Here is a 27324-nt window from a genome sequence, read left to right on the forward strand (position 1 = left end):
AAGACATTGCATTTTGTCCAATGTAAGGATATACCAGACCAGACCAGACACGCCTTGAAGCCGAGGACGGGACGGAACAGAACACGGACTGAGGACTCGTATTCGAGTTCAGAGGATACTTGTACCTACCCACACACCCAGATACTTAGCTAGGTATCTAGCTAGGTGGATGTGTGCAAACCGGATAAAATAGCATAGGATAGGAAATCCATCCGCACATCTCCTGGTCAGTGCCCAGGTCAGTGAATGTCCAGAGTATTTACTACTACTTACATGTGCATTGCCGTGGCCTGCCTTCCTTCCCTTCTAGCAATCTTGGTACCAATATTGCGGCTTCAAGTTCCTCACTTCCTACAGTAACCACCTGGATGACATTATACAAAAGTACTTTATCTTACTCGGGTAGAGACCGTCATGCCCCCCATACAAGTGTCCAAGTAGGGGAAGACTGATGGCTGGAATGAGGGCTGACACCGTCACCTACTAGTACACCAACCAGCACATGCATGTCGGTATAAAGCATAAAGTGGAATGAATGAATAAACAATAAGAAAATTGATGCGCCCGATTCGTATTGCTATTTCTTCTGTCTTTTGTCTAGAGTAGCTACCTGGACCGGTCTCGCACCGCCGCCGCAGATGTCTGCTGTATCATCTGCTAGAGCTATCGTAATGGGGGGTAATCACGGGGATAGGGGGTCAAAAGGGGGAAAACATCGTTGAGTGCTTGGGGGTCGTTTGTTGTTGTCCTCTGTATGTCACAGACCAACATCACCCATCTCCTCTGTTTGCACAGCCAGAAACGTGGTTAATGTCGAGGTCTGTCAACGGACGCATCAAAGAGTGACGATGACGATCCACCCTCTATTCGGCCTTCTCAGTGCCCGCCTCAGCCGCAGTAGTCGAAGCCTCAGTCTCCTTTGGTGCTTCACTTGACTGACCAGCGGCTTCCTGTGGCTCGGCCTCAGACGAGGTCCAGAGAGTCTACAGACAATGTTAGTTTCGTCTCAAATAGCATGACGGATGACCAGAAACGTACCAGGTTGTCTCTCAACAGTTGCATGATCAACGTCGAGTCCTTGTAGCTCTCCTCGCTGAGAGTGTCAAGCTCGGCAATGGCGTCGTCGAAAGCTTGTTTGGCGAGGTGGCAGGCCTGGTCCGGCGAGTTCAAGATCTCATAGTAGAAGACGGAAAAGTTCAGGGCAAGACCAAGTCTGATCGGGTGGGTTGGGGCAAGATCGGTCTGAGCAATCTCGGTGGCCGCCTTGTAAGCCTCAAGGGATTTGTCGGCGGACTCCTTTCGCTTGTCGGCAGTAGCGAATTCGGCAAGGTAACGGTGGTAGTCACCCTTCCTATACATCAAAGGTCAATACCATTTCGACAGCAAGTGTTCAATGTGGGGAGATCTCACATCTTGTAGTAGAAGACCTTGGATTCACCCGACTGAGCAGAAGGAATCAGGTGCTTGTCGAGAACCTCAAGGATGTCCTCACAGATCTTTCCGAGCTCTTCCTCGATCTTTTGACGGTATTCCTTGATGAGCTTGACCTGAGCCTCGTTGCCCTTGGACTCCTCCTTTTGCTCGATAGACGTGACGATTCTCCACGAGGCACGTCGGGCGCCGATGACGTTCTTGTAGGCGACGGAAAGGAGATTTCGCTCCTCAACGGAGAGCTCTTGGTCGGCAGAAGCGACAACCTTCATGTTCTCCACCATTTCTAGAACACGACATTAGTGTCGGTGTACCCAAAGAGATCAGCAACCAAAATTACCTTCATAACGCTCAGCTTGCTCGGCAAGCTTCGCCAAGTAGACGGACTCTTCCACACCCATTTTTGTGATTTGTTTCGGTGAGATGGTTCAAATGAAAAGAAACCTGCATGGATGATTCATTAGCCCTTTCTGCCAAATACGCAATCGAAGTCAAATGACAACTTGTACAATGGCCGCGATTGGCGGCGCGGTGAACTGAGCGGCACGCAGTATGTGAATATTGCAGTTTCAGAGTCCTTTTTGGGCTGTTGTATCAACTGTGGTTGCGCGAAAGCTAGGATTGCGTGAAGTGGACACGGGTGTGTGGGATTTATTGACGTCAACCACGGAGGTGTTTTCTGGCCAAACACGAGATGTAGGTTACAGAGCTCTCTCGAAAAGACAGTCCCAGTGTGTATAGAGGCGACAGCAGGTGTTCGATTCCGCCCCAGACCAAGCTCATCGATCAAAAGGCGCAATCGAGGTGCAACCCGTCGCGGCTGGGGAGACGTGGGGTACAGGTGTCCCTGGAACGAACAGGTGTTGGGTCTGAAGGATTGCTTACCGATGAAGGAGGCGAAGGTTCGACGAGACTCGTAGATGTGAGAACTCGAGAAGATGGAGCGTTGGCGATGGATATCAAGTTGCGGGAGCGGGTTGATAACAAGGTGTGTCGACGAGCAAGAAGGGTGGACGAAGACGGGAATCTCAGGTCAAGCAAGAGTTGTTGTGTGTGCAGCAGGATCGCAGGCGGTGGAACTTTAGTGGTGCAAGCGAAGAAGGGAGAGTGAGACTGTCACTAACGACATGAAATTGACGGATTGGCCTGACAGTGACTGACCGGCCGCAGATTTGGGACTGGGAGTTGATGTGGTAGTGGGGACGGGCTGCCACTACTGCCCACTAACTCTCCTCTCAGCTACTAAGCAACGCGGCATAATCAATGGAAAGCTGAGCTTGGCCAGATGGGTCCAAGTGTGATACAAGAAGGTTAGTTGCTAACTACAACAAGCTTTGCACACTGCTCATACTAGTGTGCCTATTATGCTGAAATATGTCTATTGGCCGCCAACCGAAACTTGAAGAACAACACAGCCTCACCCAAACGATGATTCAACAAAGGGTCATGCTAGTGTTTGTTTTGTTTTCTTCATTTTGCGCTCCGAACGACAATCAAGGCTGTACCGCCTTGCCAACCACCTCTAGTTTCCTAACAGGCCTTGATTATTTGCAGGAATCCCTGTCTTGCTGGCAGCTTGTGCGTGCTTCGCGTGTTTGCATGCGTAATTCCACGTGATCTCCATCAAGTGGTTGTACTAGTACTAGTAGTACACCGTCGTCCCGCTCACGTGCACGACTTCGTCATGGGCTGGCACCTGCAACCTCAATCCGGCGAGCTTCGAGGTCCCGCAGCCGAACCTCAACTGTATTGTTTCGTAGCAACAAATATAAGTCGAGTTTGATTTCCATCTCACACCACGATCGTCACTAGCTCCGAAAATGCTACGCACTCAGGTTGTCAAGCTCGCAAGAGCATCCCCTTCCGTCAGACGGTCTTTCTCTGTTGCGGCCATCAGAGCCTCGGAGGGCGATACTGGTGGCATCCGCTCTGGCGGCCTCGCTGCAGGGTACGTTCATGGGCTTGGTCTATCGCCAACGATGACCACCAATTGTCTGCTTGTTCATTTCGAGCGATAGGCTGACATATCTTTTCGCGTGATAGTGACTCCTGGACGAGACGAGAGCAAGCCAGCGAAACCAAGTTCATTCGTGAGAAGGAAATGGAAAGGTACCTTGATCATGCTTTGCCTCACCCTGCTTTGCAGCCCCATTAAACTCTCAAATGAACACCACGTCTGCCGCATGTTCGATACACTGTGGACTGACAATTGGGGGAACCTGATCTAGTCTACGAAAGTTGAAGGAAAAGCTTGCCCAACAGCGAAAGCATCTCGACGAGCTTGACCAGCACATCAAGGACCTGGAGAGCGAACGTGCAGGAGAACAGTAAACAGGCAGTTAAAACAACTTGGAGTTACAATTTGGCTGGGTCTTCAAAACCACCCGCCAATATGGAATGGGAGACTATCTCTCCACGGCATGCCTACTTTAGCTCCGTGGAGAGTGTTTGTCCTTGACACAATCGAATTGCATTCTCCGCTCACTGGGAGTTATCGTGCCTGTTTTTCTAAATTCGGTCGTGAACACACACTCCGCCTCGAAGTTCATTCTTGAGCACTCGTACATCCTTTGAGAGATCTCTCGGCTCTCACAGTACCTAGCAAACCATGCTAAAGCCAACGCCAGGCCCACCTGAGTTCAATGCCCTTTGCGAGTATTCGGCACAAGCCATAAATTACCGTCGCCCCATGTAGCTCCGATAGAAGTCTTGAGCCGCTGCACTGCCATTTCCGTTCACGGAATTGGTCAGGTAACCGACACTGCTGGCCGCCTTTTGTGCGGCAGCCACACGCTCTTGAAGGGCAACGGTGCCTTGATCGATGGCCTGGAGCTGAACCAAGTGCGAATTCAGGATTTTGACAATCTGGGTGATCTTGAGGCCCTCGTTAGTTTGGGCACATAGAACGCAGTCAATAGAACTTACCGGCTCATCCGCCTTGCCACTCTTGTTCAAGCTTGCATTTGCGGCATTAACCTCTTCAACCATGCTCTCCAAATCGCGTTGCATTTCTTCGAGTCTCTCCCCCAGTTTCTCGGCAAGCTTGTAGGTTCTTTCTCTTTCGAGATCAGGTCCACCCAGTTCGCTGGGGCTGGTGGTATCCTTTGCCAGCATCTCTTCCACGTCATTCTCATACTTTGTCAGCCAGCTCTCCAACTCAGATTGCTGGTTTTCAACTGCTGTAAGCTGCATATCCACGCTCATCGTCTGCCTCTCACATGTACGAGTCTTGACGTAGAGCTTATCAATCTTCGAAGAGTTATCCACGATAATCTGGTCCCAATGTGCAATTGTTTCCGCATGCTCCTTGAACTCTTTGGAATACCGGGACATGTCAGTCGCCCATCGCGTAAGAATTTCATCCATGGTCTTATTGCGAAGGCGCGATTGCGCAGGAGGAGCTGGTCCCATCGTAGAAGTCTGTGCTCCTGAGGTCCCTGGCGCGCCACCTGAAGCAGTCGCATTGCCAGTGGTAGCTGTGTTCGTGCCAGTGGTCGTGGTAGGCTGAGATGTCGAGGTTGCCGATGTTGTCGGGAAAGAGAAGGCACTGCCAGTGGGGGCTGATGTTGAAGCGGGCTGAGAGCCTGATGAGGTTGCAGCGGGAGCGAACGAGAAAGGACTCTTAGGAGCATCTGAGGTTGCGGGAGCAGCAGCTGTTCCTGTCGCTGCAGGGGCGGAAGAAGTCGTGGACGCGCCCACGTTGAAACCGCCACCAAACAAGGGCTTTGAAGCGGGTGCTGAGGTTGTTTGAGGTGCTGCACTGGATGCCTGCGTTGAGGGTGCACCAAATGAGAACGTGGGTTTATTAGGTGCTGATGCTTCGGAGGTCGCAGCGGGTTTCGAGAAGAGACTGGAAGCGCTTGAAGTCTGTTTGGATGAATCACCAAACAAGGACGGGGCTGTGGACGAAGGTGGCTGTGAAGTTGCAGGAGTAGATGCAGACGGTCCGGCCGAAGAAGCTGACCCAGGGCCGGCAAATGAGAACAAGGGCTTCTGTTCCGAACTGGAAGCGTTCAGAGCTGGAGTAGTGGCCGCGGTGGACTCCGCTGGCTTTGAGGCTGCCCCAAAACCAAAACTTGGTTTGGCACCACCACCACCAAAGAGACCTCCTGCGGACGTTGATGTTGCTGATGACGGTGCAGCGCTCGTCGCAGGTTTGCCAAAGCTGAACGTTGCGGATTTCTGTGTCTCTTCTGCAGGCTTCGCAGCACCGAATAGACCTCCACCACCCGTAGCATTTGTCCCGCCGGTACTCGCGCCAAGGGTCGAGCCAGATGGGGGAGGGCCAGCAGGAGTCGTTGAAGCATTGCCGAAACTGAAGAGATTGCTCGTGCCCGTGGTCGCAGGCGTGGTGGATCCAAACAGAGATGCTCCTGATGCTGAGGTCGATGGAGCCCCTGCTTTGTCTGGTGTAGTGAACCCTGCGAACGCAGGTTTTGAAGCATCGCCGGTCTGATTGTCTGGCTTTTTCGCACCAAACAGACTCCCAGAAGATCCTGTACCACTGGCACCTGCAGTGTTGGTCTGTCCGAAGAGCGTGGAAGGTGTGGAACTTTGCTGCGATGATCCTGCTGCTCCGAACAAAGGCTTCGAGGGAGGATTCGAAGTGGTCTGGTTGGAACTTCCAAAGCTGAAGGTGGGTGTATTTGAGCCCGATGCGGTTGTGCCTGTTGTGCCTGATGTCGCTGATGTTCCAGCATTTCCAAATAGGCCACCTCCTGTTGCAGGCTTGTTGGTTGTGCCAAATATTGACTGACTGCTTCCCCCGCTGCTAGCGGGTGCGCCGAAATTGAAGGCCATATTGGGAGTTGACCAGCGAGTATGTGTTTTGCTGTGTAGAAATGTCGCGGTCTAGGACGATAGCATCGCCGAGGGGAAACGAGGCTGGACCCGAACGTGTCAATAAGGCAACAGCTGCTTGTGAGGGTACAAAGTGTCTTCAGTGATATGAGATTGGCATAAGAAGTATTCTGTGGAGGAGTTTGTGTGCTGAGTATCAGCCAGAGCAATGAATGTGAAGTGAACGCGCTCCAGACGCGGAACAAAAAGTCGTTGCAGTTCAAGATGCAGTCGCAGGCAGTTTGTGTCTGGGGAGGGAAACGTCCAATCCAATCGTGGCACTTCACTCAAGTGCAACTTGAACCGCAGTTCAAGTCCAGACAACCTCCGCCTCCCTGTCCGCAACCTCAGTTTCACACCGCTTCTCATACTACTGAACATTATCCACGGACTTCACTGGCACTATTAGAAAACTTTCTGCATGTAACAACTTTGCCTTGATACCATGTCCAGGCCGACATCCAGGAGCGGTGCGCGACTTGAACCTCCCCGGAAGAGTGTCGAACTGGTAGACCCAGGTGCACATGAACGTAAGATTCCCCATCATAGCTTTGTCAGAATTGGAGATGTTGACCCGACCAAGTCTCCTCGGAGGGTGAAGAGGAATACTTCTCAGACGCTTCAGAAGGTCGCAGACCATCATCAAGACCTGCCACTCCTTCCTCGCCCATACCCAAGACCCGAATAGAGAAGGTCGATGATGCCCCAAGCCACGGCGAGGTCCCGGGCACATCTGCCTACGAAAAGAGATTGGGCGACGCGGTGCCTGATGAGGTTGAGATATTGTCTCCCGGTCACGAGAGCAGACGTTTCTCGCAGTCACTTGATCCTGGGACCACACAGGAGGGTTCCTCAATACCTCGCACTGTGGTAGAGAAAGTCGACCCAGGGACTCCGAGTCATGGAGAGATTCCAGGAACCCTGGCTTATCTACAAAGACAGATGGATGCTGCTCCAGATGTCATTATCAAGACGCCAGAGTCTATGCAACACCAGAAGGATGCAACGGTGGATGAGCCTGATGATGCAAACCCGCCGTCTTCTTCTTCGACTGGTGCTATCCCAGAAACTGTGGTCACGCGCGTTGATACTATACCGGCCCATGGAGAGGTTCCTGGGACAGAAGCGTACGAAAAGCGTACTCAAGACGCAGCCCCGGATGTTCTCGAGAGACAGGACAGCACTTCAGGTAAAGCCACCATCTAAGACCATTTCGGGAGGGCCATTGACCTGAGTCAGGGTCACCAACACCTCATAGACCCATGAGCGATTCGCCGCACAGCTCCAATCCGGGGAGCGACAGTAATAGCCACGATAACGCAAATAACGATATGAACGACTTTGGAGACGACTTTGATGACTTTGAGGAAGGCGCACAGGCTGGAAATGACGATGAATTTGGAGACTTCGACGACGGATTCCGAGACCCGGAAGCTGCTGAAACTGAAGACGAGCTCGCGGAAAGCCCTTCTATACCTACCTATCAAGACACGGGCATACCCGCCGAATCCTTTGTGAGTCCCCACAACCATCCAATCTCTCACATGTGTAACTGCTAACGCCTATCGGACCGCCCAGCCTTTAGTCGACTTCGACACACTATCATCGTTGAAGGACCTAATTGCCGCCACGCGAACTCACCTGGACACCATGTTCCCATCGTCTACTGACGAACAAATATCCGCAGTACCACAATCAGATCCGATTCCGGACTCTTCACCAGTCTTTCCAACCGACAGGTCACAGTCATTATGGAAACAACTGATCACTCCTCCTCCCCTCCAACCACCCAACTGGGCGCAGTCTAGGATCCGACGTCTATTCCTGGTCAGCTTGGGGGTCCCCGTCGATCTAGACGAGATCCTGCCCCCGTCCAAACAGAAGAAACTTATTCTACCAGACATTAGTTTGCAGCCCTCAACCCGAAAATCAGAGTCCGACGCGGCCCTCGGCTCTGTGGCGCGGCTGAAAGCACAAGCCGCCAATGACTCGACTGGCTCGGTGGACAGCACCCAGTCCGGGGCAAAGGAACGGCTTAGTCGATCCAGACGGCCTAAGGGACCCCCGCCCCCTCCTGAGTTTGACCTTGTAGCCGTGAAGCGCCTCTGTGCCACCACTGACGAGAAGCTAGAAGGATTCACTGATGAGGAGCTTCAAGCCCATGTCAAAGAGCTGAAAGATCTCACGGAAAAGACCTCGGAGCTGTTGGAGTACTGGTTAAAACAGCGAGACGGGTTACGGAAGGAAAAGGAAGCCTTTGAGGGCGTTATTGAAAACCTCGTCAGACATGCTAGAAGGGTGCGGAAATGATACACCTGGCGCGTCATGGCGCAAAGCAGCATGCTCATTTTCCTGGCGGCTCCGGCCGCCGATCAGACCTTTTTCCTGAGTGCATTCGTGATCCCGTTTCAACCAGGAGACTTGGAGTGGCGCGATATGCAGCCAACGGACGTCCAAGGGTTAAATGTCCGCCTGGAAAGAACAGCAGCGGCGATCTAATTATCCTGCACAAGTTTTGATGTTGTAGCGGCCAAGAAGTCTACAACTAGGATCGCTTGTCTTGAACTGTTCAATCGGGGCCCACACAACCGACGTCGCAGGACTGCTCCTCTTAGGTCGTGTGAATCGAGAACCGCGGCCTTCTCAGCGGAAATAGACAGCCTGTAATTCCCGTGCTGGAGCATCAACTTGGTCAAGCATGCCTCAATTGAGAAATCAGATTGCTCTTTCGGGGTATTGGAAGGGCTCGACAATTTATTCCAATGAGTGAGCAAGGAACCACCGCTCCGCCACTTTATTCCAGGGTCCCACCCACCTATCCACGACGGTCTTGGAGGGGACAAGCTTAAAAGCACTTGGAGCGAGCTGAGGACGAGGGAAGTATAACTGCATATGCTCCCCGGAGCCGCCTTCCCCTCCTCTAATACCTAGGTAACAATCTTGGTACCTAGGTATCTTCCCTTCGTAATGCTTTGTCAGACCTCCTTACACCAGAGCTATTAGTAGGAGACCGTTCGCAAACCGGAGCTGTATCCATGTGACTCGACAAGGGCCATACAACGTAGTACCGGGAACGTCTGCGGACTTCCTTATCAACAGGCATTGACTGCATCTCCCCACGCATACCTACCTGGATGGAAGGCATCGCCAGTTTCTACAACCGTTGCGATTAGCTCCTTATTATTAGAGTACTGGAGCCGAGGAGAGTCTCCTGGCTTGATTCGCTACTACTGAGGACCATACTGCTGGGTATGTTTCCAACGGAATCTCATTTTGTTGCTGGCTCTGTAGGTTCAGGCTCGTCCCCTGTTTCAAGTTGAGAATTAGGGTTTCGTTTCCTTTATCCACAGTCTCTGCTGCGTGCAATCCGACTTGGGACACCCAGTATAGTACTGGTTGTAGCAGCCAATTGACATACAGAGAAGGTCCGCGGAATCTCCGGACGAGGCTTTATCGGGCTGACTAACCAGGCCTCGCGCCCCGTGCCCCCCGGTGCCCCGTGTCCATCCATCTTTATTGCGAGAAGCAACCCTTCTGCTTTCAGGAAAGGTCACGTTATAGAATGGAAAAAAAATGAATGAATCGTTGCCGATCCATACATGGCTACTTCCGTGTACTTCTGGTGATATGTCAAAGCGGATGGGGATTAATTCCGCTCCCCATGTTCTTTCGCTGAAGCCTGTTCTATCAAGATACCTAAGGTAGCCCGCTACACATACGTCCCATCATCCGAGCGGCCTGTTGTGACAGGCCCTGCAGTCAGAGCGACCGATTCCACATCGTGGCGCCATACAGCGCCCCTCATCCACGATGTCTTTGAATTCGCAGAAACCCCGTACATCTCACCCCAACCTGAAGCGACCTCGCCAGGAGCCTGTCTCTTGTCAGTTTTGCCGCTCCAAGAAGCTCAAATGTGACCGCCAGCAACCTTGTTCGAACTGTGTGACCAGAGGTCTGCCATGCGATGGTCATGGCCAGCCACCCCACAAAGTTCCTGCTCAGGTTGAAGGACAGAATGATTCTATTCTGGCTCGGTTGAAGCGGCTGGAGGAAATCGTTTTGGGCCCATCGGCGACCAACTCGATCGGCGTCAACCAGATCCCACAGCTCTCTTCAGGCCTCCCTCAATCCAGGCCGACGACATCACCGGTCACTTGTGCCACTCCTGCATCAGAGTACGAAGAGGCCGTGCACACTTTGGAAAATCTGGGCACCAGGGAAGGGCCATGGTGCCCTCCCAGTTACACCGGACCCGTGTTTCGCATAGCGTCGACGCACCATATTGCCAGCACCTATGGCTTTACGCAAGGCCGAGCTAATCAGACGCGGCAAGAATCACGGTACTATTTTCTCCCGCCACGGGACGAGGCCATCGTCTTCATGGACTTTTATGCTTCGAACGTTTCCGACCTACAACACGTCATATATATTCCACGTGCGCGTGCAATAATGGACTCATTGTATCAAAATCTTGAACAAGGTCTCTCGGTGGCCCACAGCGACGCTGCACTAATGCTAAGCATCTTCTCAAGCTCCGCAGCCATCCTGGCCAGTGAGGTCGATGAGCTGCAATATATCTTCAAGAATGTCGATCCTAACCAAGCAGCCATGTTCTGGGCGGACTGTGCCATCGAACTGGTGGATTTCTCGCGTCGGACGGGTTCGCCGGGTTTGGAAGACATCCAGACCTCCATTATCGTGGGCTTCTTGCTGTACCACATGGAAGGATTCACCGGGAGGTGCCGATTTCTGTTTGTGGGAGCGATCGGTATTGCTCGAGACATGGGCATGCACAGACTTGATGCACCAACCAGCCAACCTCCGCAAGCTTGGGACAGTGCGGTTGCTCTGGAAATGGAGATCAAGCGACGCGTCTGGTGGCACGTAGTTGCAACTGATTGGTGAGTAGTGCCCTTCTTTATAGTGGTTGAGCAATTCTTGTTAATGTCGCTACAGGCTGATTTCGCTGAATGGAGGCCCTCAAGAGGGTACATACCTGGTACATCCGCGACAGATGATTGTGAATCTACCACGGAACGTCGATGACGAACACCTGGCCTACGACGGTCCTCCCATCGACATGCCTTTATCAGAGCCCACAGCAATGTCATATTACCTGCAGCGAATCAAGCTCGCCGATATTTGTCGAAGCATCGTGGATGTGATGCCTCTGTCCACCCCGTTGGTAACACAGGTGGACTACCAGGAGATCATCGCCTTGGACCGTAGATTCGAGGCCTTTTTCGAAAATCTTCCTATCTTTCTGAGAACGGACGAGAAGAGTCGGCTCGCAAGTGCGGAAATCCTGCGTCGATACCCTCATATGAGGATACAGCGATATACGCTGTCCACGGTTGGACTCATCCGAAGGTGTAAATTACATCAACCTTTCCTCATTCGTCGCTCGGCACAAGGCAATTACTCGTATTCTCGGAACGTCTCTTTGCAGTGCGCACGATCTGTCATTGCCTTGAAGAACCTGTTGGATTCCGAGGATGGGGGGACCATTGTTGGGGCCTGTGTCAAACCCGGGATCGTGGCTTACCACATCTTCATGGCAACCATCGTTCTGGTGATGGACCTTTGTTTCAATCGGGATGAGGGCGATGACGCCGCCAGGAAAGCCGAGGTCCGTGAGGCCTGTAACGCTTTGGAAGAGTGTCTATCCAGATCGTCATCCGGGACGTCCTTCCAACTCATAAACTCGCTTATGGACACTTTGCGCAAGCACAAAGTCAGGCTACACAATCTCTCTGGTGAGGTAACGCAGCGAGTGGCAGCTCAAGAATCCATGCCGGTATTCCATACTTCAGGGTTGAAAGATGCATTGCCGCTCGTCAAGCAAAGTTCTGAGCAGCCTGCCAACGCATGGTTTCAGGATACCACGCAAAACACCTTCTCCGATTTTGACGAAATCTGGAAAGAATATGTGGAGAATGGGCCGAATATGGATATGCCAGACTGGGACAGTCTCTTCAACGACCTTGACGCGAGAGTGTGCTGATCTCTACGGACACTCGGTCTCATTGACCAGCAGAGATGCTTGCTGGCTCTATCTTCGATTAGTAGCACATATACCCCCCTACTTATTCTGTATCTATTTGTTTATGACGCCCAAACTTCCATTGATAGAGGTAAGAACTAGTCTCTCTGGCAATAATGCGAAGGCGAACTATGATAACAATAACGAGGGAGCTGGCTGGCCCAATTGCTTCTGTCGTGGTGGTGGTCATGGGGGCTTTGAGCGACTAGCAAGGCTGAGGTGTTTAAAGCGGCAAGAAAGTAATCCCGAAGCGTGCTCTCCGCCGGCCAGGCATACAACGACATGGCGCATACGAACGTTCAAGTTCGGCCTCGCAACCGCCACGAGGTCTGACACGCATCTGCAATAACTACCTTAATTGAAGCATCTACTTCCAACGATCAACAACCGGCTGACTTCTCCCCTGTCCAGCTTCCTTCAAGTCTCACTCGGACATTCCGTCTTCTTCTTGCAATTGCTCAGACCTCGTGTGCCACTGCAGCGTGTCGGCCGAACATCGACTTACCGGTCATTGCAACTACTGTGTACAGTATCAACACGCTCCCTCCGCCTCAACGGGGCACTTCCGCAGTGATGGGCTCGAACGCACCCTCTCTCGAGTCGGTCCTCCAATCCCTTCTGCAATTCTTCGGTCAAAATGACCCAGCACAAAGTCGACCACAACTGCAAAAGGCCAAGCTCGCCTTGCTTCACCACAACGCCCTGATCCCATCCCAGCAAACACCTGTCACGACACTCGCTACGGCGCGATCGATTCTTGAGGCTGGCGCTCTTCTTTCCATCCGCTCCAGAGATCCCGACTCATTCGTGCGATACTATTCCCAGCTCCAACCGTTTTATGATTTCCCCTCTCTGCAACAGACACCGTCGCAGAACCGATCCAAGATCACAGGACTCTATCTGTTGCTGCTCCTGAGTCAAGGAGACTACGCCGGATTTCATACACTGCTGGAATCACTTATCGTGGCGGAGGGGGCCGCCAGCGGCGCGTCGAAAATCGAGGAAGACCCGTTCATCAGATACCCGATCGAATTGGAGCGGAGTCTGATGGAAGGCAGCTATGACCAGGTGTGGCGCAAGACGAGCGGTCGGGATGTGCCTGGGGAGGAGTTTGCTTTGTTCTCTGATGTAAGTCAAAGATACACTCTCTCTTTCTATGGCCAATTTGATTTCACGATTGACTGACTTTTCTAGATTTTGATAAACACCATCCGTCTCGAGATCGCCTCTTGTGCCGCTCGCTCATACCCTTCGTTGCCTATTGCCTCAGCCAAAAATCTTTTGTTTCTTGACTCCGAGGGCGCCGTGATGGACTTCGCGCGAGAACAGGGCTGGAGTCTGGAGGAAGGTCGGATATACTTCCCAGGTCTGGCGGAGGCCAAGAAGGCCGAAGATGGGGATGAGAAAGAGGTCATTAGTCATACGATCGAATATGCCAGGGAGTTGGAGATGATTGTGTAGGAGAGACCTGGCGAGGCTTGGGGGACGGCGGCTTTTAACTTTTTTCTACATCCCCTGCTTGCCGAGCTGGATTTGTACCGGAGTCTTGTCGAGCCGTGCAGTGGAAAGCGGGAAGCGCAGACCAAAATGCTAGATGCTTGAATACAGAACGGCTCAAAAAGACGAGCGTAAAAGCGTTAGGTACGAGACCTCCCGTATCGCAGACAAATGGTCTCTGGTCCTCAGGTCACCTGTGTTTTCCCCTCAGTCCTGGATTTTATCTTTGAACTCTCGTCTGCGCTTAGCCTTGTTGATGGATGTTACAGTATGTGCTGGACCAGCGACTCGGAGTTGACGCACTGGCATGCAGCCTACTGACTGTAAGGTACCTAGTACTCGCCATTGGTTGGCGACCGTCTTTGTACAAATGTGAACTTGACGCCTGATAGCCCAAGCCAAGCAACAACTCAAGGTAAGCCGGAAGTATTCCACCATTAGAGACTCCTGTTCCCTCCCAAACTTGAACTCCAGAAATGCCATGCAACGCCCTCGAAGAAACCAATGCAATGCCCCGATCATAATCATCACAGATATCAGCCTACCCCGCTCATCAACGGAAAGGCGAGTTCGAGTCCACTCCCTCAACTATCTCGGATTTGGGCTTTGGATCGATCCACAAACGTCCACGTACAGATCTTCTTGTCGTAGAAACTGGTGCTGACGATCGTGTATGTGGGAGGCGCTGTCGCCGGGTCCTCTTTGTCGGTGGTGACGTGTTTATGTTCGGCGGCGTGATTCGGTCCGGACTTGGTGGGAGCGGGACCGGCATCGGCACCGGCACCGGCACCAGCCATGGGGCCGGAGGCATCTGGATGCTCACGTATTGCATCGCAGCAGTAGACCATGCTTTCGTGGCCGGAGCGGAAGGTTGTGAGGGGGTTTATTGTCCATGTTCCCGAGGTACCGGATTGACTGGATTCGGAACCGTAGGTATATGTCAAGCGAAGGATCGAGGCTCCGCCGTGCATCAGGGAGGCGACGATGAGCGTATGATGCTGATGTTGATGATGGTTGCTGCTGCTGCTGTACTGGTCGAGAACTTTGAGGCGCCATACGCCGCCGTTGAGGCGGAGTTGGGTCTTGAATGTGGTGCGAAAGGGGAATTGGGAGGGGTTGAGCTCGTAGATGCGGATGAATTCGTCGTAGCTGCCTGTGATGAGGGGAGTGAACGTATTGACGGGAGGAAGCGGTAAGATGGATACAACGCCGGCGGTATGGGTGCGCCGATCTTTCCAAAGAGGAGACACGATAGATTCCCATGTGTCCGTGTTCCAAGCAGATGCTATCAAAGCGCTGTCATCGCCGCCGCTGAGAATCAGACGCTGCGAAATCTCTCCTGGGCTGGCAGACACCGACGGCAAGTCAATTGATGCGACCGTCCACGCCTCCAGATCATGTTTGTGCACGGTCGTCGCCTCAACGTGCAATGGCTGTTGTTCGTGTCGCGAAAGCCTCTCATCAAACAGGTCCTTGATGGCAGGGAGCGCCACCTTCACGATCCGGGTCTCTCCCAACGAGGTCGTCACTGCAAACGATACTTGCTGCACATCGCTGATGCCAGATACGCCGTGGACACGCAATTCGGGAAACCAAAGGAACTGCGTGACGAGAGGCACCAGGGCATGCTCATCTGCATCCGCCACGGTTGCCGTCCCCAACGGAACCAGCTTGGTCATGACTCGTCGACCTAGCACGTCGCCGTGTTTGACGAAGCGGAAAAACTGCATTTGCGCATTACTCGTGGCGACGCCCAACAGACTGCCGTCCGCCGGGTGGAAGTGAAGATCGAGGACGGCCGAGGCGAAATCCACTCTGTGCAGCTGCGGTGGTAGCATGCCTGCGTACCGCGGTTTGAACGTCTCTGAGACCGTCATGATCTGAAGTGATCCTTTGCGCGTTTGCGCTTCGTAGTCGCGCCGGTCGTCCTTCTTCACAAGCGAGTATGTCCCGATGATCATGTACTCTGGGTGCATGGGCGAGATCTCGACCGCGCAGACCTCCTGGTCCGTCGTCCGCGCGGTGAACTCGACTTCGGTGTCTTCTTCCATCATCTCTGCGCGGCTGAGCGCCGCCGGTCGGGGTATGGACGCTTGTTCTATACGGTACCTTTTGATGTTGGCTTTGATGCTCTGCATGAGATCGTCGAGGGAAGGCTTGGGGATGGTCATGATGGATATACAAGGACGTCGATGAAGCTGGGCGATGAATGGGAGAGAGGTGATTGAGGAAGATGAAGCTAGATGTGATACCCACCAAACTTGGTCCTTGGTATGGCGACTTACTGTGATGAAGATCTGAAGTCGAAGAGTGAATTAGTGAAGTCTGTTCGAGGACAGATAAACCATGTGCGGGCAGGTAGTTAGCCGGTTCTCAAGGGAGCGCGCCAGAACAGAACTGGATCAACACTATAAGCGTCCAGGGAAGACACCGGGAGCAAGGAATGTTGACGAGGCTGCAGACCAGTTACTGTATGTCAGCCTCGCCCGAGCCGACTTTTCACAAGGCTGAGACTCCGTACGGGGGAGCATCTTCGCGCTGCTGCAGTTGGGGCCTCGTGTTGCGGTGTCAAAACGACTCGTTTCCCTGAACGACAAGACTTTGTGCATGGTCTGCTAGTTGCGCGCAGTCTGATGGCGGCATAAGCCGCCAATAATGGACTCGTAGACATCCTCAGGCACTGACACTGCTGCAAACTCTCGTGGCTGGTGGCTTGCGGCACAAACCTCAGCCTTATCACGTGCAATCTCTGTCAGCCAACAGGAAAAGGAGATACACGAGTTTCGGCCTGTCAACTTTCTGTCAACGTCTCTTAGCATCTTACTGTCGCGAACGTACTGCGCTGCCAAGCACAAGATGCACGCGTATCGTTCCCACGCGCCGCTGTCAGAAGCCGACTCCTAATTTCCCAGACAGTTGCACGGAAAGGGGGACGTGCAACAGGTGAGGGCCATTATGGGGAGGATACGTGCGCCAAAGGCCAGAACGGTCCACTCACTATCGAGGCCTACGTCCACTCTGACTTTCAGCCTCCCCTAGGCGCATGGGCCCGTGTAGCCCCGGCAAAGCATCGAGGCTGGGAACGGTAAGTCTCGAGGGCCTCATAAAGTCTATAGATGGTCTGCGTTTTGCACATGGAATCACTGTCTCTTATCCCGGTTGTCCTTTTGCAATCCTTACTGTCGACAACATGTATAGAAGCGGGCTGTTTCTCGCTTTTTGCTCTGTGTTGAGCTTGTGTGAAGCTCAAGCAGCATGGTATGTTTCGTTCCGTACTGCTGTGAAGAGATCCTAGGCTGACTGTTTACACAGTGATATTCGTTCACTGTACACTCGGCTGCTGGCCGATGCGGCGCTTGCTGATAGCTTCTGCGCGGATTTACGAGAAGGGCCGCATTTGTCAACCCAGTTTATGCGGTTATACGGCGATGACTGTTACGATGCCTATCGGAAGGAATTGGGCATGGGTTGCTCAATATTCGAGGCGGCCAGGCGGCTTATGCAACCGGTTACGGAGACAGTTACCGTCACTAGTACGGCCGAAACAACAACCTTCAAAGAATTCGTTTACCCATGGACACCAACGTCCTCCTCAGTCCATCAGAGTTCGAGGACCACTCCGGCACTCTATGTATCAGCAGCATCAGACCAGAGATTTGGGAACGACGCGCAGCGGCAGCAGGTCTTATTAAGCATTCTAACATCGACAACGTCGAGCAGTTTCTCCAAAATGACGGCGGCCACCACTTCTAAATCATCAAGTTCGACCTTGTCCACTACCACAACTTTGATACAATCGACTGTCTCGTCATTGGCGGCGCCCTCACCTACAGCTACCGGAAGATGCATTCCCACCCCTCTGCCTCCCGCAGTGGATCGGCATGTCTTCACACCGCTGGTCGATCTGTCGCTGGAACAATCGTCGGCTACTGTGGCAGAGGCCACCACAGTTGACGACCCTCAGGATCCGAACTCGGAGAACTGTGATCCTTACTCAGTGGTCTACCTGCCCGAGGAGGCGTCAACATCCTGCGTACATTTGACAGGATCGTGGGCCCCTCTGTATACTGATGTATATTACGAATGTGTCGCTCGCACACAAGCACCCAACTTTGATCCGCGCAACTCTCTCGAGGGCGTGGCAGGGTTCAACTTCACGGCCAACGACGACTCACACTCGCTGGTCAACATGCGACATCTCGGACCGCGACCCGAAAGTGGATACCGGGAATCAACTTTGACCTTGTTCGTTCCAAAGGAGAAGACTTACACTGTCGACTTCTGGGCATGCGGTGCAGGCACTACTCTGATCATTGGAGAATTGAGTTGTACCTACCACGGCTGAGAGCGCATTCAGCGTATAGGCTGGTGAGTTGGCTGGGATGTGGATGATTCTACACCATCCATAGGCCTTCCTCTCTGGATGCCTTTGGTAAACTACCCTAGTTCGAGAAAGAACTGGTTGACCAGAGCTTTAAGAGATATCCTTGAAATGACTTATGAACTCTGCCGCAGGAAGGCTTGTACGAGGCGATAGAAAGAGCAGGATGCAGGAAATGTGGTTACATATGTACAATACGTGTACCAGTATGGCATAATGAATTATGGAACGACCGTTCACTCGTCGAAGTGTTACTTGCATGGAATGAAGAAGTTGTAACCACGGCGTGGCTGTTTGCTTGCTCGCTTACATAATGACAGCCTTGTCGGTAGCGTCTGCCTTTGCATTTCAGCCTGATCACAAGTTCGATAGCCACTGCAAGCAACAAGCAAGACCGGTAGGCAACTGTGCATGTTTTTTGTGTCTGCTTTGCGTTGCGTCGCGTCACTTATTCTGCTCCTCTCCTTTCTGGCTGCCTGTTTGTTCCCAAATGTCTCGGCAAGTATATTTCATGTCTGAGAGAGGAGACCTCCGGCTTAGTTCAGTTGAGCACATGCACCAACTGTCTCGCTTTCAGCAACTATAAACATGTCCCCGGCAGTTCCAGCCGGAGCGCCACTCCAAATCACTGAACCCTTTGTTCCTATTCCAGATGATCTAATCAGTGAAGAATCTGACTTCCACGGTAAGAGGCAGGCCCACCGACTCTCCCAAGTGCCTTAGGGGCGTAGCCGCGCATCTCCCGCCGAAGTATGCGGTGCGGTACTCTGACGACCAGTCCAGGCGACTCCGACTCGGCTTCATACTACAGCAAGCTAGCTGCAAGCTTCAACCCCGCGAGATACTGGGCCATCCATGACTGGAACACTCAGGTCATCGCCGTTCGAGGCAAGAAGGCCTGGAAAGCGGCAGCGGAGCTGAAGGCGAAGAAGGACGCCGAAGAGAAAGGTATTCGCCTCGAAGATGCTGCCGAAGCCAAGCATCGCGATGCTCAGAGAGATGTAATGGCGCAAACCAAGCCAAAGAAAATCGAGGACGAAGAAGCTAGAGCTAGCCCGTCACCCGCGCCCACAGCCTCGCCTACACCTTCGGCTTCTCCCGACCACATGAATCTCGACCCAAATCCCTTGCCCGCCGCTCTGGAGATGAAGAGGACGACGCAAGCATCAGGACATGGAGACCAGGATGCCGATATGGTCGACACGAAGATCATGAGCTCTGACGAAATTCCAGACGGTCCCAATCCTCACCGGAACACGCCTCCTCGAAACTTCCACGAAGGCCGCTGGGCGGCAAAGCAGCTCTCGGAATCAATCGAAGACTTTTTAGCTCGACTGCCTCCATCCACGACCACGCTCTCGACAGCCAAAGGGCCATGGATCTGGATCGCCAATCCGTACCCTCGCAAACACAAAACCTCCAACGGTGCGGGAAGTACAAAGGCCCGCGGAGACAGTGAGACCGGCGACACCGGCGACATCCCGACATTCAAGCAACTCGGTTCACGACTCCTCGACGCCTACCGCTCGCGCAAGAGCTCGTTGGAATCCCAACACCCAGAGAAACCTCCAGGCAGCATTACACGAATGCTCGCTCCAGACCGAGTCACTTTAGAGTCGTCGATCCTTGAGCTCGCAAAGTCCCATCGCGTCACATCGGGTAAATGGATGATGTTTGTCCCTACTGACGACATTGATCGCGTCTGGGCCATTGTGGCGCGAGGAGTCTGGGAAGGTAAATTGGGCACGAGTGCCAAAGTCGCCGTAGCGACGGCGGGCGAAGAAGAAGAACAAGAAGGACAGGTTTCTCGCAGCAACCGCTACGGAGCGCAGCAGAACCAACGCCTTATTTGCGTGTATACCTATGACTTCAGCGACCGGGTCGACGTCAAGCGTGTGCTTTTGGGCATGAAAGATTTGGGGTTGTTGAATCCTCCTGCTCGGACGGTGGCGGCGGCGGAAAAGTATGGATTCGGCACGGCTGCTGCAAGAGGCAGGGGTAGAGGAGGCAGTAATGGTCCGGTTCGAGCATCAGGCCTCATCACAATCTACTACAAGTGCGACGCGTACACCTGGCTCGACATTGCCAATGGGAACGAATTCAAGATTAAGGCGAGTCTGTATTGCTCCAAGGATTTTTTGGAGTGATGGATGAGTCGCCATTCCGTTGCAAAGGTGAATATTCGACTTGCTTGAATGCCGATCCCCTTACCGGTGGCCCTGTGAGGTGGCGGTGCCGAATCGGGCGCCGATACCCAGCTCTCGACGAGCATATTCGCCAGTTCTTTCTCACGCATGGCCAAAATAACAGCATATGAAGTGCCGCCAAAACCGGGGCTAAAAGCTGGCGTGTGGGGACGAGAGCAGGATCAAAAATCAAGGGAATGAGTAGACATCGTTCTAAAGACAGGAGCTCTTGCGACTTCTAATGATATGGGATGAATGGATGATCGGATACAACGAACGAATGACTGAACAAGACTGGCATGGATGGATGGGATGGAGTGGACAGCAATGGCAATGCATAATGAGCGACGAGACGATCAATAGATGGACGATTCATGGCAGCGAACATGTATTTTCTTTGAGCTCAAAACATAATATCCCAAGCGGCAGGAAATGAGGGCGCTAGATTGGGGCTCAAGGATCGTGTCTTTTGACTCTGTGTGCAGTAATCTTAAGTCAGTACCACACGGCCAACAAGAGTAGATACAGGACGTATGAGAAAGGCGGTTATTCGACAAGTTTCCCTTGACACACTCGGGTAAGGGGAGGAGTATAAATAAAACAACACAAGGCGGCAAGGGTACTGCAACGACGTCAAAACGCATGTGTAACAATTGCATATCGAGCAATCAGGATCAGAGGGTTTGGTGGGTAGGCCCAAATGACTCGTAAGAACTGGGCTGAGTGTAATAGGATCAAAATAGGTGGACTACCTTGGTCAATCAAGACTCTCCACTCCAGACCAATGCAGGCTCATGCATAAAGTCCAGAAACCGCGAGATAGGATGCCTCAGTTGCCAGCATACACTGGCCATGGGGGTTGCCATGCCACGCCACGCCATGTCCTACCCCAAGGTCGTATTGCCATGCATCCCCCTGAATCGTCACTGCCCAGGGGCGGTCGTCTCCAGAGCAGCCATACACAGTGTATACATAGGCCGGAGGACTTGCTGGCAACGTCTGTCCATTTTCCCTGATCCCGAATTTTTAAAAGCATGCGGCATCCTGGATGGGTGGCGGGGATATGTATGATCATTTCTTGCCCTTGGCACCCTTCTTCGCCGGGCCAGTGCCCAGGGCGGCCTCTCGCTGTTTGGCCTCACGCTCTCTCCTCTCCTTCTCACGGGCCTCTTTCTCTTCCTTTTCGGCCTGTTTCCGCGCGGCAGCAGCCTCGCGCTGTTCCTTGATCAGTTTCAAGCGGGCGAGATCGGCGCGAGCCTCGTCCGTCTTGCCCTCGGCATGGAGTTTCTGGTACCGTTCCTTGGCCTGCTGAGCAGCCAGGGCCTCGCGTTCACGACGGCTCAGGTTCTCCGTGTCTTTCTTTGTGGTTTCGCCGCTGGGACCCGTGGCGGCTCGCGCCTGCGTCCGGGCTTTTGACGTGTGGTTCGGGTTGGCCGGCATGTCTTTGTCGTCTTCTTCGTCCGACTCAGACTCGGACGTCGGCATGTCTCCCGGTGCGGCGGTCTTTTGGTTCTTGCGTGCAATCGCCGCCTGTTTGCGCAGTCGGGCAGCCTCACGACGTTGTTCGCGCGTCATCTCGCTGCTCGCCGCCGCCGCCGAGCCACCTGCTGCAGGGCGGCCGTCATCTGAAGATTCTTCTTCCGAGCTCTCTTCTTCTTCAGACGAGGTTTCTTCCTCCGATGACTCCTTCGCTTCCGCAGGGTCGCGCCACATGCCTAGCGGGTTCCCATCGCTGTCAAGAGGTTGCAGGTCGCGGGAAAAGTGCTTGCCGCCTAGGTAGAAAAGAATGTCAATGTCTGATTTGCGCCAAACACCGTAGGATAAAATCTTGACACTCCGGCTTGTGCTGGGGTCATTCATTGTTTGGTCTGCTTACCTCCTCGAGATGGTTTGGAGAATTTGCCTCCCCTTCCTCTCGGAGCCATGATTGATCACGGTGGGTTGGTGCGCTTAGAGTGACTGTGTTGGGTTTGTTTGACGTTGTTCGAGACTATGGCTTTTCCCTGCAGACACAAGAAATGATCAGGCAAAATACCCCCGCGTTACCGACAGCGAGGCTTGGTAGTGGAATCGGCGTTGGTGACAATGGAATAACAATTAAGAGCGTCGTGACTGGCAAGGGCACAAAGAGCGGTCACAGTGGATGAAACGTTGCGGTCGAGAACTTTAGACAAGGCTACTTAGCCATGTCACTCGCTTCTCACTCACTGCTACTGGCTGCAGAAAAGGAATTTCTGTCTGCCCAACGCGCCTAGTATATGACGTACGGGTACGGGTGAGCAAGTGCCAAAAGGTCACACCGCTGCAGCCAATCACCATGGCGCCAATTACTGCGCGTCTGATCCGCCGTTTTTGTATGCTTCGACGTACTAAATGCGGCACTCGATGCTTCAAGCTTATCAATCAACAAGGCTGTTGATCTCCGGAAACGAATCCTTCATATGTTCTCTTCGCCATTGGCAATCCAGTCTAAAAGTCTATACAACTGTACAAGTACGACAAAAGCAAAGGTCTATCCGCAGTTGGCATTGAACTTTTTCTAGCGTCATATGCCGCCGCTCACCATTATATTACAAAAAGTGGACTCGTTGGTCGATTTCAACCAGGATCAGCCTGCGGTCAGGCCCATCCACGTTCGCCCAAGATCGGCGGCACTTCTTGTATCCAGGCGAGCATTTTCGCGGCATCCAGGTCGAAAACCTGACTGTCGTTGACGATCATAACAGAGTGCGTTGCCCGCTAGCTCGTCCTGTACGTCAATCTATCGTGCGGTATTGCCTTACCGCCTGCATTCCACGTTACAGCTGTCGTATGCCCATGATATGTTCATCCCAATATCTACCATCATCCTCCTGCCACTGTATTCGTCCAAAAATCTAGTCCGGCACTTACAAGTTCTCCTGCTTGATCAAGGCCGCGATACTAGCAATGACATCGCTAGGCTCAAGGAGATGCCAGGTGGCCAACGTCCGCTTGCTGCTCGCCCCGACAGTGCATGCGAAGACGTTTTCTTTGGGAAGGTTGGTCTTCAGGAGTGCACGGAACATATCTAGTGACAAGTGTCAGCAAGGCCTCTCAAAAGACGATCAGGGTCTGGGGTAGCTTACCTTCGTCGGTCTGATCATCTCCCAGGCAGAGTACGAAGTCAGGCGGGTTCCCGCCAGCATATCCGTACTCGTTGATCAGTCGTGTGGCAATATATCCCTTGTTGACAAACTGAGGCCGGACTTCCAAATTCGCCTTCCCCGCCATCACCTCCACATCCCAGTTTTTCATGACGTTCTCCTCCAGGGCCTTCCGACATTCTTTGGCCTGGAATTCTCCAAAGTCGGGATCGGCCTGGCGATAGTGCCAAGTGAGAGCCACGCGTTTCTTTTCGATCCAAGAACCTTGGGTTCTCTCGGTGTAGTAACTGAAAATATCCATGACCTCTTTCTGCCACCCCATGTCCATGGAAGCAGCCAGGTTTTCCCATTGTTCGGAGCCTGGACGGCGCATGAAGCAACCGTGTTCAGCGCTCAAGCCCAATTCAGTGATGTGGCCCATCCACTCTTCTAGGAAAGATGCATCTCGACCACTAATGATCCAGACATTGTTGCGAGGGTCGGCGGCCAACGCCTTGAGGGTCCGGAGCACCTTGTCAGACGGAATGGCGGCGTTGGGATCCTTGACGATCGGGGTCAAGGTGCCATCGTAGTCGAACATGAACAGGCGCTTCTGGGCTTTGTTGTACTGCTGGATCATCAGGTTACGATCCAGAGCAGGCGTAAGATCGTTCTGGCTGAAGGAGGTAAGGTTGGTGAGGAGTCGTTTGAGGAAGTTGTTTGTCCAGGTCGCAACGGTGTGTGTAGTCGCGTAGTTGTAAAGCTTCTCGTGGTCGCTCTTCTTCTTTTCCTCTGGCATTTCGAGCGCATACTTCAGTGCCCGAGCCACGCCTACCAAATCCCAGGGGTTGATATGAATCGCGTTCCCTAAGCTGGCCGCGGTGCCGGAAAATTCGGACAAGATCAGAGGACCATGGTTATCTTTTTGACAGATGACATATTCCAGGCTGGTGGTGTTCATGCCATCTCTGACACTGGTGATGAGCGCGGCGTCTGCGACCCGCAGGAGAGCAAAATACTCCTGAGAGGATAAATATTGCGGATAATGCTGCACAGGCGCATGGCTCAAGGATCCATATTGGCCGTTGATCCTGGACACTAGGTTGGAAATGTGATGTTCGATCTTGTGCGCACCGTCCACCTTCTCTTCCATGACGCTCGTCGGACTGGTCACTTGGATGAGCACTACCTTTTCGCGCCATTCAGGATACCGCTCCAAGAAAATCTCAAACGCCATCAGTTTTTGAGCGACTCCTCGGACCGTATCGAGTCTATCGCGCCCGACGATGATTTTCTTGCCTGCGTATAATTGCCTCAATGCTTTCATCTTCTGCTCAATCACCGGATCCATGAATGCCGCCTTTTGCACGGCGCTTACGTCAATGCCAATGGGAAAAACATCTACGGCGACATGGGCGCCATAAGCGTCTACGCCCGCGGAGCTGGACTCAAATCCCAAAATGCGTTTGCAGCATGAGTTGAAGTGGCGTGAGAAACTGTATGCCTGGAATCCAATCATAGTGGCACCCAGCGCCCCCGTCAAGACGTCCTTCCTTCTAGGGAGACATCGCATGTACTCACTGCTGGGGAAAGGAATGTGCAGGAAGAAGCCGATGTAGATGTTGGGAATGCGTTGACGGAGCATAGATGGGAGCAACATCAGGTGGTAATCGTGGATCCACACTATATCGCCCGGCTGGTAAATGTGCAGGATGCGGTCGGCAAAGGCTTGGTTCAGCTGCACATAGTCCGCCCAGGACGTCTTCTCGGCTCGGCCGTCGTCCGGACCATGTTGTCGATAGTGAAACAGAGTGTAGAGTTCATGTTCTGCGTACTTGCGCCAACGACTTTGGTCTTTGAAAATGAAGTCTCCGTTCTCGTCAGACTGTGTATCCGGCATCCAGACCGGGACGGCTCTGCCGTTAGGATGGTGCGCAAGTATCTTCTCCAACCGATTCCGCTCAGCACGGGAGATGCGGAGATGGTCCCCATGCGGGTTTTGCTGATTAGGCATACCGTCCACTGGATAGGGCGCGGCAGACTTGTTAATAGGAGCATTCGTTTGCGTCGGGCCTGCGGACTGAGTTGGGGTGGAGGCGCCGCCATCACCCTCTAGAATGCTCCCTGTGGTAGTCTCTGGTTGTGTCTGGATTTCACCCGTCCATCCCACCAGAGTGTGATTCCATGGCGTCTTGTCGGACGAAAGGTGACGGAAGGAATCGAACAATGCAGAGGTGCCCCGGCGGTTGGAGAGACCCCATTCTCCTTGCGGTCCATGGGTGAGCTGGTAAGGAATACAGAAGGTCGCGCTGATGACATTTCCGCTCAGTCTCAGTGACGGGTAGGCAGTACGGGGATCGACATCCAATGCCTCGGCATCTTTGTGGTCGACAAGACTAAGGCGGCGAAGCAGTTCTTTGCCTGTGTCGGCACCTTTGACCACATTCGCTGGAGATTCCAGCGCCGGAGCAGGAGGCTTTTCAGCGGGCTTTTCAGGAGCCTCACGTCGAGGGACCGAGAAGTAAGAAGTGGGTGCACGCTGTAAGGAAGGATTCGTGGGGGCGGCGGTCTCTAACGCTGTTGAACTCGGTGGGTTTTCCTGGTATTCTTGACGCAGGCTCTTGACCACATCTTCTGGAGAATTAGGCATGATGTCGCTGACAGTCTGGGCTGATTCCCCAGCTATGCGTTCTTGAAGGATGGTCAACTTTGGGCTCCGAGTATACTGGTGATTGCGTCTATCCCAAGCTCTTGCGGTATGGATGTTCGTAGGTATAAATTGAGAGGTCGGTGAACCGGTACGCAAGCGAGTGGAGGGGTAGCAAAGGAGAGGCCTGATTGATCAACTTGTGTCAGATAAATGAGTGCTGTCTGTGTTGGCGGCGCGGATGCTCGGCGGGGTTCTGTAGGAAGAGGGAACACCGCGGGGAGTTGCTAGCGATCAACACTCCAACCACAGGCGCGTAGAAGAGGAGACGGAGGAGGCCAGAGATGAGGGAGAAAAGGAAGTAGAGCAGGTTGAGACCTCACCTTGTGAGAAACTTGAAGTGTCACACAATTGGCGAAGGTGAGTGTCCAGGGGAATGGTGAGTCGGGTGCAATAATAGGTGGTAGGTAGCAGTCGAAGGAGAACACACTCTGCCAGAGACTTGCAGTGATACAGCAACTGGCAGAGAGAGACAGAACGACGTCACCAGGTCCAATTATCGATACATGATGGAATCTTCCTGACCGTCTTCTGTGTTATGCCTTTTTGGGTCGAGTTGCAGTTATAGCTGATTATCGCTGATTATAGCGCCCTCGTACCATGCGTATAATGGCTCGGAGCAGCTTCCCGGCTGAGAAGAGACTGGGGACACTGGCAGCTCAGCACAGTCCCAACAGGCGCACCGAGATCCGCTTTTGGATTTGGTTACCTCAACTGATGGAGGTTATTGATCAAGCGCTTTCTTGACCTCGATTAGTTTCAACCAGGATGACAGCACAGTTCGATATCAGTAGATAGGTATACAATGCGTGTCGCTGCCATAACACACTGGTATATAAGTATACATTGTCCCGCGACAGCTCAAGAACAGTAGAAAGAATGCCCCACTGCAGTGGAGGAACATAGTAGCATGGGCTGCTAGCTGCGCGCGGGATTGGTTGACTTTGGCTTGTTAGGAGAGTGCTTAACTTGCGATCATAGGCACACATGTTATACAACATCGCGCATACACTTTAGTTGAAGCTGTTGACGCGACTGTTGCTGTGAGGACAACTTTTAAGTTGTGGTGTGATAAGTAGGACAAGGTATTCAAGTTCTGGATTGAAAGAAATCTACAGCGTTGTCGTACTACCTCC

The 27324-nt window shown here is 52.9% G+C and overlaps 11 protein-coding genes across 13 annotated transcripts; 6 read left to right on the forward strand and 5 right to left on the reverse strand.

The window, feature by feature from the left end:
- Positions 1–544: 544 nt before the first annotated feature.
- Positions 545–2714, reverse strand: HMPREF1120_03496 (14-3-3 family protein). The gene is made up of 5 exons (XM_009157568.1): positions 2317–2714; positions 1772–1875; positions 1411–1717; positions 1039–1351; positions 545–983 (listed from the first exon to the last, which is right to left on the reverse strand). Exons 2-5 carry the CDS (start codon positions 1830–1832, stop codon positions 864–866), a joined length of 801 nt encoding a protein of 266 aa, XP_009155816.1. The 5' UTR covers positions 1833–1875; positions 2317–2714; the 3' UTR covers positions 545–863.
- A 171-nt stretch (positions 2715–2885) lies between these two features.
- Positions 2886–4495, forward strand: HMPREF1120_03497 (uncharacterized protein). The gene is made up of 3 exons (XM_009157569.1): positions 2886–3379; positions 3475–3540; positions 3660–4495. Exons 1-3 carry the CDS (start codon positions 3252–3254, stop codon positions 3760–3762), a joined length of 297 nt encoding a protein of 98 aa, XP_009155817.1. The 5' UTR covers positions 2886–3251; the 3' UTR covers positions 3763–4495.
- On the reverse strand, positions 3764–6516 carry HMPREF1120_03498 (uncharacterized protein). The gene is made up of 2 exons (XM_009157570.1): positions 4357–6516; positions 3764–4305 (listed from the first exon to the last, which is right to left on the reverse strand). The coding sequence occupies exons 1-2, from the start codon at positions 6229–6231 to the stop codon at positions 4108–4110; spliced, it is 2073 nt and encodes a 690-aa protein (XP_009155818.1). The 5' UTR covers positions 6232–6516; the 3' UTR covers positions 3764–4107.
- Positions 6458–9579, forward strand: HMPREF1120_03499 (uncharacterized protein). Its single transcript, XM_009157571.1, has 4 exons — positions 6458–6800; positions 6854–7459; positions 7510–7784; positions 7849–9579. The coding sequence occupies exons 1-4, from the start codon at positions 6716–6718 to the stop codon at positions 8578–8580; spliced, it is 1698 nt and encodes a 565-aa protein (XP_009155819.1). The 5' UTR covers positions 6458–6715; the 3' UTR covers positions 8581–9579.
- A 501-nt stretch (positions 9580–10080) lies between these two features.
- HMPREF1120_03500 (uncharacterized protein) lies at positions 10081–12274 on the forward strand (the record flags this gene model as incomplete). The annotated part of the gene is made up of 2 exons (XM_009157572.1): positions 10081–11171; positions 11227–12274. The coding sequence occupies 2 exons, from the start codon at positions 10081–10083 to the stop codon at positions 12272–12274; spliced, it is 2139 nt and encodes a 712-aa protein (XP_009155820.1).
- A 324-nt stretch (positions 12275–12598) lies between these two features.
- HMPREF1120_03501 lies at positions 12599–16474 on the reverse strand. 2 transcript variants are annotated; one of them, XM_009157574.1, is made up of 3 exons: positions 16096–16474; positions 13500–15919; positions 12599–13427 (listed from the first exon to the last, which is right to left on the reverse strand). In XM_009157574.1, the coding sequence occupies exon 2, from the start codon at positions 15862–15864 to the stop codon at positions 14395–14397; it is 1470 nt and encodes a 489-aa protein (XP_009155822.1). In that variant the 5' UTR covers positions 15865–15919; positions 16096–16474; the 3' UTR covers positions 12599–13427; positions 13500–14394. The 2 variants fall into 2 exon arrangements, with proteins under 2 accessions (XP_009155822.1, XP_009155821.1); XM_009157573.1 differs by having other exon boundaries at positions 16067–16474.
- Positions 12887–13774, forward strand: HMPREF1120_03502 (26S proteasome regulatory subunit N12; the record flags this gene model as incomplete). Its single annotated transcript, XM_009157575.1, has 2 exons — positions 12887–13441; positions 13508–13774. 2 exons carry the CDS (start codon positions 12887–12889, stop codon positions 13772–13774), a joined length of 822 nt encoding a protein of 273 aa, XP_009155823.1.
- Positions 16475–17540: 1066 nt separating the features above from the next.
- Positions 17541–18155, forward strand: HMPREF1120_03503 (uncharacterized protein; the record flags this gene model as incomplete). Its single annotated transcript, XM_009157576.1, has 1 exon — positions 17541–18155. The coding sequence occupies one exon, from the start codon at positions 17541–17543 to the stop codon at positions 18153–18155; it is 615 nt and encodes a 204-aa protein (XP_009155824.1).
- Positions 18156–18779: 624 nt separating this feature from the next.
- On the forward strand, positions 18780–20338 carry HMPREF1120_03504 (uncharacterized protein; the record flags this gene model as incomplete). Its single annotated transcript, XM_009157577.1, has 2 exons — positions 18780–18876; positions 18975–20338. The coding sequence occupies 2 exons, from the start codon at positions 18780–18782 to the stop codon at positions 20336–20338; spliced, it is 1461 nt and encodes a 486-aa protein (XP_009155825.1).
- Positions 20339–20574: 236 nt separating this feature from the next.
- On the reverse strand, positions 20575–22587 carry HMPREF1120_03505 (uncharacterized protein). Its single transcript, XM_009157578.1, has 2 exons — positions 22254–22587; positions 20575–22149 (listed from the first exon to the last, which is right to left on the reverse strand). The coding sequence occupies exons 1-2, from the start codon at positions 22300–22302 to the stop codon at positions 21449–21451; spliced, it is 750 nt and encodes a 249-aa protein (XP_009155826.1). The 5' UTR covers positions 22303–22587; the 3' UTR covers positions 20575–21448.
- Positions 22588–22810: 223 nt separating this feature from the next.
- HMPREF1120_03506 lies at positions 22811–27295 on the reverse strand. 2 transcript variants are annotated; one of them, XM_009157580.1, is made up of 3 exons: positions 26512–27295; positions 23485–26315; positions 22811–23426 (listed from the first exon to the last, which is right to left on the reverse strand). In XM_009157580.1, exons 2-3 carry the CDS (start codon positions 26129–26131, stop codon positions 23266–23268), a joined length of 2808 nt encoding a protein of 935 aa, XP_009155828.1. In that variant the 5' UTR covers positions 26132–26315; positions 26512–27295; the 3' UTR covers positions 22811–23265. The 2 variants fall into 2 exon arrangements, with proteins under 2 accessions (XP_009155828.1, XP_009155827.1); XM_009157579.1 differs by having other exon boundaries at positions 23485–27295.
- Positions 27296–27324: the final 29 nt, after the last annotated feature.

This window comes from Exophiala dermatitidis, assembly GCF_000230625.1.
Source record: "Exophiala dermatitidis NIH/UT8656 unplaced genomic scaffold supercont1.3, whole genome shotgun sequence".
NCBI classification, from domain to species: Eukaryota; Fungi; Ascomycota; class Eurotiomycetes; order Chaetothyriales; family Herpotrichiellaceae; genus Exophiala; species Exophiala dermatitidis.

Excerpts from the sequence above, each read along its gene's own strand:
- HMPREF1120_03496 (XM_009157568.1), bottom strand. The coding sequence starts at position 1,832 with ATGGGTGTGGAAGAGTCCGTCTACTTGGCGAAGCTTGCCGAGCAAGCT. Across the intron at positions 1,718-1,771 it reads GCAAGCTGAGCGTTATGAAG|AAATGGTGGAGAACATGAAG; the intron begins GTAATTTTGGTT and ends GTCGTGTTCTAG. Across the intron at positions 1,352-1,410 it reads AAGGTCTTCTACTACAAGAT|GAAGGGTGACTACCACCGTT; the intron begins GTGAGATCTCCC and ends TTTGATGTATAG.
- HMPREF1120_03497 (XM_009157569.1), top strand. The coding sequence starts at position 3,252 with ATGCTACGCACTCAGGTTGTCAAGCTCGCAAGAGCATCCCCTTCCGTC. Across the intron at positions 3,380-3,474 it reads TCTGGCGGCCTCGCTGCAGG|TGACTCCTGGACGAGACGAG; the intron begins GTACGTTCATGG and ends TTCGCGTGATAG. Across the intron at positions 3,541-3,659 it reads CGTGAGAAGGAAATGGAAAG|TCTACGAAAGTTGAAGGAAA; the intron begins GTACCTTGATCA and ends AACCTGATCTAG.
- HMPREF1120_03498 (XM_009157570.1), bottom strand. The coding sequence starts at position 6,231 with ATGGCCTTCAATTTCGGCGCACCCGCTAGCAGCGGGGGAAGCAGTCAG. Across the intron at positions 4,306-4,356 it reads GTGGCAAGGCGGATGAGCCG|ATCACCCAGATTGTCAAAAT; the intron begins GTAAGTTCTATT and ends GAGGGCCTCAAG.
- HMPREF1120_03499 (XM_009157571.1), top strand. The coding sequence starts at position 6,716 with ATGTCCAGGCCGACATCCAGGAGCGGTGCGCGACTTGAACCTCCCCGG. Across the intron at positions 6,801-6,853 it reads AGACCCAGGTGCACATGAAC|TCTCCTCGGAGGGTGAAGAG; the intron begins GTAAGATTCCCC and ends GACCCGACCAAG. Across the intron at positions 7,460-7,509 it reads GAGACAGGACAGCACTTCAG|GGTCACCAACACCTCATAGA; the intron begins GTAAAGCCACCA and ends GACCTGAGTCAG.
- HMPREF1120_03501 (XM_009157574.1), bottom strand. The coding sequence starts at position 15,864 with ATGATGGAAGAAGACACCGAAGTCGAGTTCACCGCGCGGACGACGGAC.
- HMPREF1120_03505 (XM_009157578.1), bottom strand. The coding sequence starts at position 22,302 with ATGGCTCCGAGAGGAAGGGGAGGCAAATTCTCCAAACCATCTCGAGGA. Across the intron at positions 22,150-22,253 it reads CTCCAAACCATCTCGAGGAG|GCGGCAAGCACTTTTCCCGC; the intron begins GTAAGCAGACCA and ends TTTTCTACCTAG.
- HMPREF1120_03506 (XM_009157580.1), bottom strand. The coding sequence starts at position 26,131 with ATGCCTAATTCTCCAGAAGATGTGGTCAAGAGCCTGCGTCAAGAATAC. Across the intron at positions 23,427-23,484 it reads AGATGATCAGACCGACGAAG|ATATGTTCCGTGCACTCCTG; the intron begins GTAAGCTACCCC and ends ACTTGTCACTAG.